Source organism: Elephas maximus, chromosome 1 (assembly GCF_024166365.1).
Source record: "Elephas maximus indicus isolate mEleMax1 chromosome 1, mEleMax1 primary haplotype, whole genome shotgun sequence".
Lineage (NCBI taxonomy): Eukaryota > Metazoa > Chordata > Mammalia > Proboscidea > Elephantidae > Elephas > Elephas maximus.
In genome coordinates this window covers 178,364,893-178,377,553 of record NC_064819.1, presented here as the reverse complement: position 1 = coordinate 178,377,553, position 12,661 = coordinate 178,364,893, and the positions used below count along the sequence as shown (strand labels likewise).

At 40.6% G+C, this 12,661-nt stretch overlaps 1 protein-coding gene across 1 annotated transcript; it reads right to left on the bottom strand.

Moving 5' to 3' along the window:
* Nucleotides 1-1,148: 1,148 nt before the first annotated feature.
* LOC126084654 (V-type proton ATPase subunit G 1-like) lies at nt 1,149-1,505 on the bottom strand. The gene has a single exon (XM_049899248.1). It carries the CDS (start codon nt 1,503-1,505, stop codon nt 1,149-1,151), a length of 357 nt encoding a protein of 118 aa, XP_049755205.1.
* Between the last annotated feature and the right edge of the window lie 11,156 nt (nt 1,506-12,661).

Genomic DNA, 12,661 nt, shown 5'->3' with positions numbered 1-12,661 from the left:
AGTTATAAGTAGACACAAACACATACACACAGGGAGAAGGCAGGTGCCATATGAAGATCAACAAGGAGCGAAGGAAATCCTGGAGCTACAGACAAGGAAGGAACCAACAAGGCAGAGATGCTGACTTGGACTTTCAGCCTCCAGAACTGTCAAAAAAATAAATTTGTTCTTTAAAACCACCCACTTGTATTTGTGTTACTGGAGCACTGGGAATCGAAGACAACATATAACAAGTTCTTCAATTCTATCATTTAGGTTTTTGTTGTCACAATTGAGTTAGTTTGATTAAGAGAATCTAAAAACAGCCTAAACAACTAGGCTACTATTCACTGTTCTAACCCTTAGCCGGAAAGAATGATTTTAAGGCTAGCTGTTGTTACACAAGTTACAAATTATAATTATTATAATTATCTACTACTTCTTCATCGATAAAGCCCCTGACCTTCAACAAAGCTTTCAGGAAAGAAAATATTTAGGCCACTACTTTCTTCAAAGAATTGTGGGTTTTTTTGTACTAGATCTAAGAAAAGTCAGTGCTGCTATATATGTTGCTTGAGCTTAAATGCATAGGAAAACAAAGTACACCCATAAGTTCATAAGAAAACCAGATCAAATGCACTTCCGTCCAGTTGATTCCAGTTGATTTCAACTGCCCCATAGGGTTTCCAAGACTATAAATCTTCAGGGAAGCTGGCTGCCACATCTTTCTCTCACGGAGCAGCTGGTGGGTTTCAATTTTATTTAGCAGCGCACGCTTTAACCACTGCGCCGCTAGGGCTCCTTTTTAAGAAATGCAAGGTAAAAAGATAAACTCTTTGTGTAAACTTTAAGTTTATACAAAGAAACTATGTTACTCTCCAAAAATCAACCGACCCGCTGTCATTGGGTTGAGTCCAACTCATTGCAACCCTGTAGGACAGAGTAGCACGGCCCCCACGGGGTTTCCAAGGAGCGGCTGGTGGATTTGAACTGCCGACCTGAGCTCTTAACCACTGCACCACCAGGACTCCCGAAAAATGAAGGGACCCACTATATAACAGAGAAATAATTTAATGCCTTTTCACAAGGATACAACTCAAGCTTTGCTAAAACTTCACACTCCATATGAGGGCAGTTAAACTGCCAGTCCATGGAGCAGTTCTTCCTCCCTATCCATTTATGCGGTAGTTTTCATGGATTTCCGGCTGGATGTCGCAGACGAAGGCCAGGAGATTCTTCAGAACTTCCTCCCTGTTCTGCTGGAAGTAGGTCTGGAGGACGGTCATCTTCTCCTGGGTCTCCTTCTCCACTTCGTTGCTGCAACTGCCGTGGGAGCCCAGAGCAGCGGCCTCCTTGGCCTTGAAGTCTTTCTCCCTCTGCAAGCGGTACTGTTCAATTTCAGCCTGAGCTTCTTCTTTGGCCTGCTTCAGCCTCCGGTTCTTCCGCTTGCGGGCCTCGGCCACCTTCTCGGCGGCGCGCTTCTCCGCCTGCAGCAGCTGCTGGATGCCCTGCGACTGACAGGCCATGGCGGCAGCCACACATCGGTGGAGGCCAACGGTCTCAAAGGCCTCAGCTGACCCGGGGCCGCAGATCTGCGGCTGCGCCTGAGTCTGCGGCACGCCCCTGAACCACGTGACCTTTCCCGTGGCTTCTGCAGCTTCCTCGGAGCGTAGTGTCAACCACGCCAGGCGTCGACAAGTTACGCCGGTCGGTCAGATGCAGCCAACCACCTGTTTTTGTGCAGCTCACAATCGAAGAATGAGTTTTACATTTCTAAATGGTCAAAAAAAAAAAAAATCCGAAGAACATTTCGTAGCATGTAAAATTATATGAAATTTAAAATTAAATGCCCATAAAGTTTTGAATTTCATCAATAAAAAAATCTGTGGAAACTTGTTTTCTCTTTTTAAGTACTTACATGATATCCTCAATTCTCCCTCCAGGTCCACAAAGCCTGAAATATTTACAATCTGGCTCTATACAGAAAAAGTTTACTGATCCCTGAACTATATGCCATTATTTAATGTTTCATGGATTCTTTATAAATAATCAGAGACTTTGTTCCTTTAGCTTTAGAAGCTAATAATCAATAGCAGTGGTTCTCAAAATGACCTACTCTTTGGAATTACCTAGTTTCAAAAATACTGATATCTATGTCCCAGCCCCACAGATTGTGACGTAATTGGCCTGGGATGTGGCCTGAACATTTAAATTTTTAAATGATTCCCCTGCGATTCTAATGTGCAGCTAAGTTTGGAAAACCGCTGATTTAGTTTTTTGGCAAATTCAGTCTACCCCACTTCAGCTGAGCCTTCCCTTCTGTCCACAGCTCTTTTACTCTTCCATTGGCTTCCCCAAATGCTCCAAACCCTCCCATCTCACCCTATGCCTTACAGTCCCACTACCCCAAGTTCCATTCTTAGTAGCAAGTGACCTCCCCACCAACTCCACCAAAAAGATCAAGGCCAACCCCTTACCAAGTTTGCTGATTTTACAGCCTGAGTACTAAAGTCCAGCCTCTTTTCTCCAAGCCTTCTACAGGAAACATACTACAGTGGGTAGAAAGGGGTTCTGCATCAGACAGGCCTGAGTTTGAGTTCCTCTTCCACTATTTACAAGATCTGTGACTTTGAGCCAATTATTTAATCATCTTAAGCATCAATTTCCTCATTTATAATGTGGAATAAAAGTAATACCTTCCTTATAGGGATCTTTGTGAGGATTAAATAAGATTTGTTTACCACTTGAAGTGTGATCCTTGGACTAGGAAGTTTAGCATCACCAGGGTGATTGTTAGAAAAGCAGAATCTCAGGCCTCACCCAATTTATTGAGTCAGAATCTGCATTTTAATGAGATCCACTAGTGATTTGGGTGCACATTATACTTTGAGAAGCACTGTGCTAGAAAGCCTTTCATATCTTTCCATGTGCAGGCTGAGTTAACAGTCTTTTCTCAGCTCTCCTGTAATAATAAATAAAAGTTACTGATGGATTTTATGTGCAAAAAAAGATTTGCTGACTAAAAAAAAAAAAATAGATCTGTCAGCCGTGTATATGATAATTTGAAGTAAGGAGAGACTGAGTGGAGGCTGGGTGGGGAAGGAGAGGGATTAAGAGTTGCCGGGTCACTTTCATGCAATTTAGGGAAAGGTACTTCCTCTGGGCAGACATGGCCCCACCTTTAGTGAACTAGCAGAGTCCTTGTGCAACTTGGAAGAAGGTGCTCCTTCCTCTGTAGTGATGCTGCCCTGTGCCAGAGCACACGGCTTGCCAAGGGCAGCAGGGGCTCAGTCAGTTGTCTCTGGCAGCATGTGGCAACCCTGATAAGATTAAATGAGGTCCTGACCTAGGGCGTTGTCAACTGGAACGAAAAGAAACTATGGGTTCCAGAAAACGCCTTACTTGACGATTCTGAGACGTGAGGGAAAATCTCACTCAGCCCCTGGAATCACAGTGTTACAAGATCAAGAAATTAACTCTCAGAAGAAGGAAGATATTTTCCCTTATTGGCTTATAAAATAAGAGATGGGATTTAAAAAGCAAAGCGATGTTCTTTTCACTGGTTCTTGATAAGTCAATTTACCTATCCATACCCGAAAGCTTTTGAACTAACACTATAGGATGGATGTAGATAGGTAGTAGAAGACTCCAGAAAAATGGAAAGGTAGCAACCACATTTTGTAAACACAGCCATCAGTCTAGTCCAGTGAGCACTCCTGCATGCTTTTATAATTGATATGATTAGTCACAGTGCCTAACTCATTCACCAGTTACAAGCATCTCAATGTATTAGGTTGGTTTAAGAGAAAAAGTAAAATCCACTCCCTGTTATTCAATATATCTATCACGCCCACAGATTTTTGACTTGCTGAACCCTGGGGCAAATGCTAAAGAACATTAACATAACCAGCTAGTAAATGGGGAAGGACTTTCCTTTAGGAACAGTTGTTATGTACACAAAGACATTCCAACTCATAGCCATGGACAACTACACCTAACCAGCTTCCTGTGCTGGCGGAAAGGTCAAAGTGGAGCTCATCTTAACTAAACTGTTTTTAAGCTAGGCCAGGTCTGTAGAAGCAAAGGGAGAGAAATGCTCCATGATTCACTAAAGCATTTGGTTCCTCTCCTGAGGGCAAACCAAGATCCTTCGTTCATGTGTTCAAAGTAGGACACTTAGTTAAAAGTAGAGTTAAATTTTCAAGCTACTGAATATTTAAGCAGTCTTTCATTTCACTGAAGACTAGATGGCTTGCCCGTGTAGAGACACTACCTCAAGAAAGTCAGTGCAGGATTGTGTTCAGGAGGTCTGTAAATACTACTGAATCAGGCAAAAGTCCTTGAAAGCAGGGCTTCAAACTGGTTCATTCTGGTTCAAACCCCTGCTGAAAATTTGCATTTCTAACAAGTTCACAGGCCACGCTAATGCTAGTTAGGAACCAGTTCTGAGAACCACTAGCAGAGTGGTGGATCTCAAAACTTACTATACATAAGAATCACCTGGGAATCTTGTTAGACTGTAGATTCTGATTCAGAAAATCCAAATTCTCGGCTTCCAGGTTCAAAGCCCTGCCTGAGAGACAATTTAAGTCAAACGTTACTTCAGCAAACAAGTATTTACTGAGCACCTTCTCTGTGCTCACCAATGTACAGGGGTTGTACTTCATGACTCAAGATAAGTTCTCTGTGAACCAGAGATTATTTTCTTTTCATTTTTTCCAAAGTTGGATTGGAGAGAGAATGGTGGTTTGGCCACATTCTCACTGCTTTGTTCTTCCCTGTTTTTGCACTCACCGCATTGCCTAGGTCCAGGCTCTTTAATCCTTACAAGATGAGAAGTTGGCTTTTCCTTTCTTGATATAATTCATTTTGAGTTGGTACCAACTGGGAAATCCTTGCTTGCTTCACTTGAATAAGCTGTCAGTTCAGTTTCGAAACCATATTCTGAAAAAAAAAGAGGAAGGGAGGGAGGGAGGGAAACTAAGGTTAATTCTATCGCTAGGTTTATGGTCTTAACCCATGGCTTTTTAAAGTGGAATTAACATGCTATTCTCCAAATTCTCAATTTTATGTGGGAAGGAGCCCCAGAGAAATGTTCAAGCACTATTATTATTAAGCACCTCATTGTGGTTAGGCGATACATTTCCCTCATTTATATGTGAATCCTCTTCCCCTTAACCAGAAGTAATCAGTAATATTTAATGAATGAATGAGGGATGAAGGAGTGTCAAAGGCAACTAGAGTGTTTAAGTACCTGTTCAGAAGAACTAATGATTCATGACACCTGGTGAAAGGAAACAAAGGCACCAAGAAATGTCTTTAGGTCACTTGACAGGGGGGTGGTGATATGATATCCCAGACATGATGTTTGTTTAAATGTCCTAAATCTGCAGGTTACTAAGGGGTAACCTGCAGATTTAGGACATTTAAACAAAAAATTGTTAGAAGATGCAATAATGCAGGAAATAGAAGAGAGAAGAAGGGCAGTTGGGAAAGACAGACAGGGAAGGAGGGAGGAAGGGAAAGAGAAAGAGAGAAGGGAGAGAGAGATTACTTTCTTTCTTCTAAGCCAATATGGGAGTCCAAAGTCATGGAATAAAGAGCATGCCTCTGCTTGAGGGATGGCATTATGCCCACACTAATGCCACATATTTTCTTTCATTTCACTGGAGTGAAATGTATTTTCTCTAATGTCTCTGAGAAAAGATGAAGAGCTCCCTACTGTTTAGGGCAGCTCAGTGATGACTTGTAGCCTACAGTCCATTTTGCCAAGTTTATTTGAGAAATGGAAAAAGAATTAAGTGAAACAACAAAAATTGATGTTCCCCTTGGACCACAGCTGAAACATCAAACTCCAGTGTGAGAGATTAATGTAATATCATTCCCTAAAGTGTTCTGTTTTCGAATATGTGTTTTCCTGCTACAGGAGAACTTTCACATTTAATAGAAAATGCAACTGTATAGAATCCAACTAGTGGGCATTGTTACGATTTCTGTGTTTTGCTTTAAAATGCTTCAGTATGAACAGCATGTGTTAGTTTCAGTAAAGCCTTAGGTGTTGTCTGTTTTCCTAAGCAGAACTCATGTACCAGGGGTAGTTAGCTAGCTAGCTAGTTAGCAGTTAATTGGGAAGCCCGTACTGCAGAGGAGGTGACTACAAGTCTTCAGTTACCTTTCTCTCCATCTGCACCAGAGGCTTAGGAAATTAGCATAAAAATATTAGAAATGGGCTCTCACTAATGAAATTAATAGCACTGTGGATATATGGATATCCCGTGATATATGGATAAAGGTCCCTAGGTGGTGCAAATGATTTGCTCTTGACTACTAAGCTAAAGGTTGGTGGTTCAAACCTACCCAGGACCACAGAAAAGAAAGGCCTAAAGATCTGCTTCCATAAAGATTATAGCCAAGAAAATCCCACAGAGAAATTCTCCTCTGTCACTCATGTGGTCACCATGAGTTGGAATCAACTCAATGGCGACAGGTTTTCCCCAGATATATGTATAAGCTAAAAATTAAATTGTTTTGAGACACTGCTCACTCTAGGATAAACAAGACTCTAACAAGGCCTGTGTCCTATGCCACCTGGAGTAGCCCTATATCCAGCTGAAAGGCCAGAAGACTTCTGGGTACCTAAGGTCAACTCTCAGAGTAACAGAATCCCGCCTCTGGGAAATTGGCATGTCTGACTCAAGTAAACCTTCTGTGCAAAGTGTGGTTGAATCACCTAAAGACAGAGCTTGGACTACCCCAAGCATAAAGAGGAGGCGGTATGAACTCGTCTGACTTAGTAATAAATGTTAACAAAGGTCTATATGAGACTTAAAATTTAGTTTGAGGGTTTTTTTTTTTTTTTAATCATCAACTGATAGTGAGCTGATGAAAGAGGAGCTAACTTTCACCTACCTCAAATGTGTTGGAATCTCCTATTATCTACCAAAATAGTTTATATTATCTACCAAAAATATAGTAAGAGTTGTGTATTTCCAAAACTACCTGGGTCAATTTGCAACAGATAAATAATTTAGTTTAATAAGTAGAGCTGCTGTTGCTGCTGCTGCTTTCTAATTTGCCTTTCAAGTGTTGAAAAGGACAGCTCAAAAGAAAAGTCCCTTGGACACCAGTTCCATCAAGCCTGGATATTCAATAACGTTTCTAGCTGCTGATTATAAGGACTACCCCTGCCTGTAACTTTGGCCTAATCCTCATGATCACTGTGAAATAGGCTGCTTCATCCTACATGGCCAGTTTGTCTCCAGCTATGCTTGATGGTTTCGGTATTTTAACATTTGCTTTGGTTTCCAATCCTGCATGGTTTATATGGCCAATATGCCTATACACTGATATGTCCAGGATATTAATGTGGAAGACTAGTATAAGAGGAAGAACAGTGTATATTTTAGACAGAATGTATTCCATTAACCTTCCAGGAAGGTCAAACATGGAATCAACAATTGAACATTAAACCATGTGGCATGTATTAAATATAAAGCATCAATATAGCTTGTGTTCAGCAAATACATTTTCAGGTAAGCCTTAATCGTAACTTTGAAATAGAAATAACTTAGAAAAATAATATTCAATCCAACATTTAAAAGATTTGATAATGACAAATTGCCTCATCACAACTAACATTTTTAAGCTCATTTCCTTAAAGCATCTCAAAACATTTTACCAAGAGTTTTTTTTTGTTTGTTTCTTTGTTTTTTCTTGATATTTGAAACATGGCTGTGCTCACTTAACAGGTAAGTAAACTGAAGAATAAAACTTCCTATGTCCAATCCTCCGGTAGGATATGAAAGGACAGAGTCCAAATGCAAATAGTAAGCTTTTTGAGCACATCTTGTTTTTAAATCCAATTTACGTAGAGAGATATTCTAAAAAAAAAATTAAGTGCTACAAAGACTCTAAAGAAAAATAGCAGTGACCTGCCCCACCCTTGCCCATACCTCGTCCTACTCTCTAGCTGTACCCACTTCCAATTCTTTTAGCTATTTCTTCCAATATTCATGCCTTCTAATATTCATGTGTAAGACATAGAAGCATGCATATATTATTATTTTAAATAATATATGCATGCTGCTATGCCCTAGTTCATTCATTTTATACAGTAATCCATTGGCTTTTTATCGTGGAACTTGAAAATTTTACCTGACTCTTGAGCCCATCAAGATCAAATTTAACAAAGGTTAGACAGTAAGAAGGAAAGAAGATTTGAGGAGGATTCTTTGGAGAAACTGAGGCTGTGGCAAACAACCCTTTTTCCCCCCAAAAGGGAGGAGAGGCAATGAACTTCTTTCATCTAGAATCTAAAGACAATGGGCTCCAAAGTGACCATCAGAAGGATTCACATGTAGTCTGTGCAATGGTGACACAGTAAACATGCATCTATCTAACTCCTACCTAGGAAATCCAGAGGAAGAGAAAGAGGCTAGCAGACAGCTTTGGATGCAGGACAAATAGAAAGCTGAGGCTGCATTGGAAAGAACTGTGCTCCCCTCTCACAATGGATCAAAGGTCTGTGAAACTCAGAGGCAGAAGAAACTACTAATCTAAAGTTAGTTTCAGTAAAACCTTAGGTGTTGTCTGTTGCCCTAAGAAATTTTGGGCTATGGTATGGGTGGTAGGCACACCCTAAAGTGACCTCCAGTGAGTCATGCTACTTCTGTACAATCCCCTACCCTCTGACTTGCTTCAGGTCAGTGAAATATAACAAAGTGATGGCATAGTCTCTTCCATGATTATACTACATTACATAAGACTATCTTGGGAGGCTATATCTAGAGATTCTCCTTCTGTCTTGAAAAAGTAAGCTGCCATGATGTGAAAGGGCCTGTGAGAGAGTCGCGTGGCAAGGGACTACGAGTGGCCCCCAGATGACCGGTAGCAAGAAAATAGGAACCTCGTCCTTACAACCACAAGGAATTGAATTCTGCCCCCCCCAAAAAATGAGCTTGGAAGAGAATCCTGAGCCCCAGAAAGGAATGAAGCTCATCCAACAACTTTATTGTAGCCTGTGAGACCCTGAGCGGAGGATCAGCTAAGCCATGCCCAGATTTCTGACCCATGAAAACTGAAATAATTTTCTTATGCATATTTTATATATATCTATATACACTTAGCCCCTGGGTGGTACAAACAACTAACACACTCAGCTGCTAAACAAAAGGCTGGAGGTTAGAGTCCACCCAGAGACACCCAAAAGAAAGACCTGGCGATCTAATTCCAAAAAGAACCCTATGGAGCGCAGTTCTACTCTAACACACGTGAGGTCACATGAGTCAGAGTCGACTCAAGAGCAACTCTTTATATATAAAAAAATATATATATGTGTATATATATATATACACACAAATACACACATACATACATATATATACTCATGCAAGCATACAAACACATATATATGGGTATGTATATGTGTGTATGTAAATATATGTATGTGTGTATATAATGTAATAACAAAATAAAATTAATTCTGTAGGTTAACTTCCCAAGATAGAGGTAAAAATTTCATAGTTATGGAATTTTTTTACTACTATTTAATATTCCCAAACTTCCTTTCACAAAAACACCTTTATAAGTGAGATGTCTCTAAATTCTAGAAATAAGTAAAAGAATGAATGATTAAGTGAATGAATGAATGAAGTCACTTTCAAACTGTGTTTCTCTATTTAAAAGTGCTACCTCTGTCTCTCAGACAGCCCCCAGTCCTCCCCACCCCTGCGGCGTTCACACTGTTGCTACTCCTGTTAAGACACACCTGAAGGCACAGTGCTGTGAGGAATCTCAGTTAAAGCCAAGGGAAAACCATTAAATTTTAAAAACAGTGAGAACTGACTGGCTTTGTATAACTAAATGGACCTGACAACTAATGGAAAGAGACACGCAAGCTAAACTTGAATATTTGCTTCAGGAAACCCACAGGGTGCGGAAGAGGAAAGAACCTTAAATCTTGGGTGGAGTTAGACCTCTGGGGTCAAGATGAAATTTGTCTACAGATTTCCACTCAGAAGCTCTCTGGTGAGTCACCTGGGAGCAGTTTGTGCAGTTGCTATGGGTTACCTACTTTTAGAACATTCTCCGTGGGATTGAAGCCCTGAAATTTACCTCCAGGTATGCTGAGCTCTGAAGGAGTATCACTTAGTCTATAAGTTAGACGTGAGTGGCACAGGACTGCTGTTCTTTGTACCTTACATAGCATGTTATTACCGTACTTCTCAAACTGAAGTCTTGCCTCCAATGATTCTGTTCTAGTGAAAATAGCAAATAAACAATGCTTAATAGAAAGAGCTTCTTTGACATATTTATATCTTCACAGAGTTTCTGGACTATTGTTACTCTCAGCTCATGACCTTAATTCTCACTTCACTGAGAAAATAGAAGAAATTAGAAGAGAATTTCCACGGGCTTCTACCAAAGTACGGACCCACATTCTCTACTGTCCCAACTTTTCCAAAGATGGAATTTCCATTTTCCTACGTATGTCAGCCTTCCTCTTGTGTACTAGATCCCAACCCTCTTGCCAAATCAAAGATATCCATGCATCAGTTCTCCTCTCTACCTCCTTGTTTCTAGGTGCCATCAAGTCAGTTCAGACTCATAGCGACACTGTGTACAACAGAATGAAACACTGTCCAGTCCTGTGCCATCCTCACAATCCTTGCTATGCTTTAGCCCATTGTTGCAGCCACTGTGTCAATCCATCTCATTGAGGGCCTTCCTCTTTTACACCTACCCTGTACTTTACTGAGCATGATATCCTTCTCCAGGGACTGATGCCTCCTGATAACATGACCAGAGTATGTAAGATGTAGTCTCCCCATAGTTGCTTCTAAGGAGCATTCCGGTTGTACTTCTTCCAAGACAGATTTGTTTGTTCTTCTGGTAGTCCATGGTATATTCAATATTCTTTGCCAACACCAAAATTCAAAGGCATCAATTCTTCTTCTTCGGTCTTTCTTATTCATCATCCAGCTTTCTCATGCATATCAGGCTATTGAAAACACCACAGCTTGTGTCAGGCACACCTTAATCTTCAAGGTGACATCTTTGCTTTTTAACACTTCAAAGAGGTCTTTTGCAGCAGATTTTCCCAAGACTACGTGTCATTTGATTTCTTGACTGCTGCTTCCATGGGTGTTGGTCGTGGAGCTGAGTAGAATGAAAAGCTTGACAACTTCAATCTTTTCTCCATTTATCATGATGTTGTTTACTGGTCCAGTTGTGAGGATTTTTGTTTTCTTTATGTTGAGGTGGAATCCATACAGAAAGCTTTGGTGTTTGGTCTTCATCAGTAAGTGCTTCAAACCCTCTTCACTTTCAGCAAGCAAGATTGTGTCATCTGCAAATCACAGGTGGTTAACGAGTCTTCCTCCAATCCTCATTCTGTGTACTTCTTCATATAGTCCAGCTTCTCTGATTATTTGCTCAGCATACAGGTTGAATAAAAATGGTGAAAGGCTACAATCCTGATGCACACCTTTCCTGATTTTAAACCATGTAGTATCCCTTTATCCTGTTTGAACAACTGTCTGTTGATCAATACACAGGTTCTGCATGAAACTTGCTCTTGAACTTCAAGTAGCTAAAGCAAAGGTAAGAAATGAAGTAGAAGAGCTGAACAGAGGATTTCAAAGGATGGCTCGAGAAGACAAAATAAAGTATTACAATGAAATGTGCAAAGACTCTATCTCCCACACCATTAATTTTTCACTGTCTATTGGGTCATTTCTATCAGGATTCAGATATGCTATTATTTATCCTACAGGAATCCTGATGATGAAATGGTTAAACTCTGGGCTGCTAACAGAAAGGTCAGCAGTTCATACACACCAGCCACTCCTCGGGAGAAGAAATCTGACAATCTGCTCCTATATAGGTTGTTGTTTTTATTAGGTGCTGTGGGGCCGACTACAAGTCATAGTGATACCATGCAAAACAGAACAAAAAGTTACCCAGTCCTGACTCAGGCTCACAATCCTTGCTATGTTCAAGCCCACTGTTTCAGCCACTGTGTCAATCCATATCATTGGCGGTCTTCTTTTTCACTGAATCTCTACTTTGCAGAGCATGAAATCCTTCTCCAGGGACTGGTCCCTCCTGTTAACATGTCCGGAGTAGGTGAGACGAAGTCTCGCCATCCCCGCTTCAAAGCAACATTCTGGCTGTACTTCTTCCAAGATGGGCTTGCTCCTTCTGACAGTTCATGGTATATTCAATATTCTTCGCCAACACCATAATTCAGATACATCAATTCTTCTTCCATCTTCCTTATTCATTGTCCAGCATTCACATGCATATGAGGAGATTGAAAACATCATGGCTTGGGTCAGGCTCACCTTAGTCTTCAACTGACATTTGAGGTTTTCAACACTTTAAAGAGATCTTTTGCAGCAAATTTGCCCAAAGCAGTGCATTGTGTGATTTCTTGACTGCAGCTTCCATGGGTGTTGCTTGTGGATTGAAGTAAAATGAAATCCTTAACAACTTCAATGTTTTCTCCATTTATCATGATGTTGCTTATTGGTACAGTTGTAAAGATTTTTTTTTTCTTTATGTTGGGGTGTAATACGTACTGAAGGCTGTAGTCTTTGATCTTCATCAGTAAGTGCTTCAAGTCCTCTCACTTTTAGCAAGCAAGATTGTGTCATCTGCATATTGCAGGTTGTTAATAAGT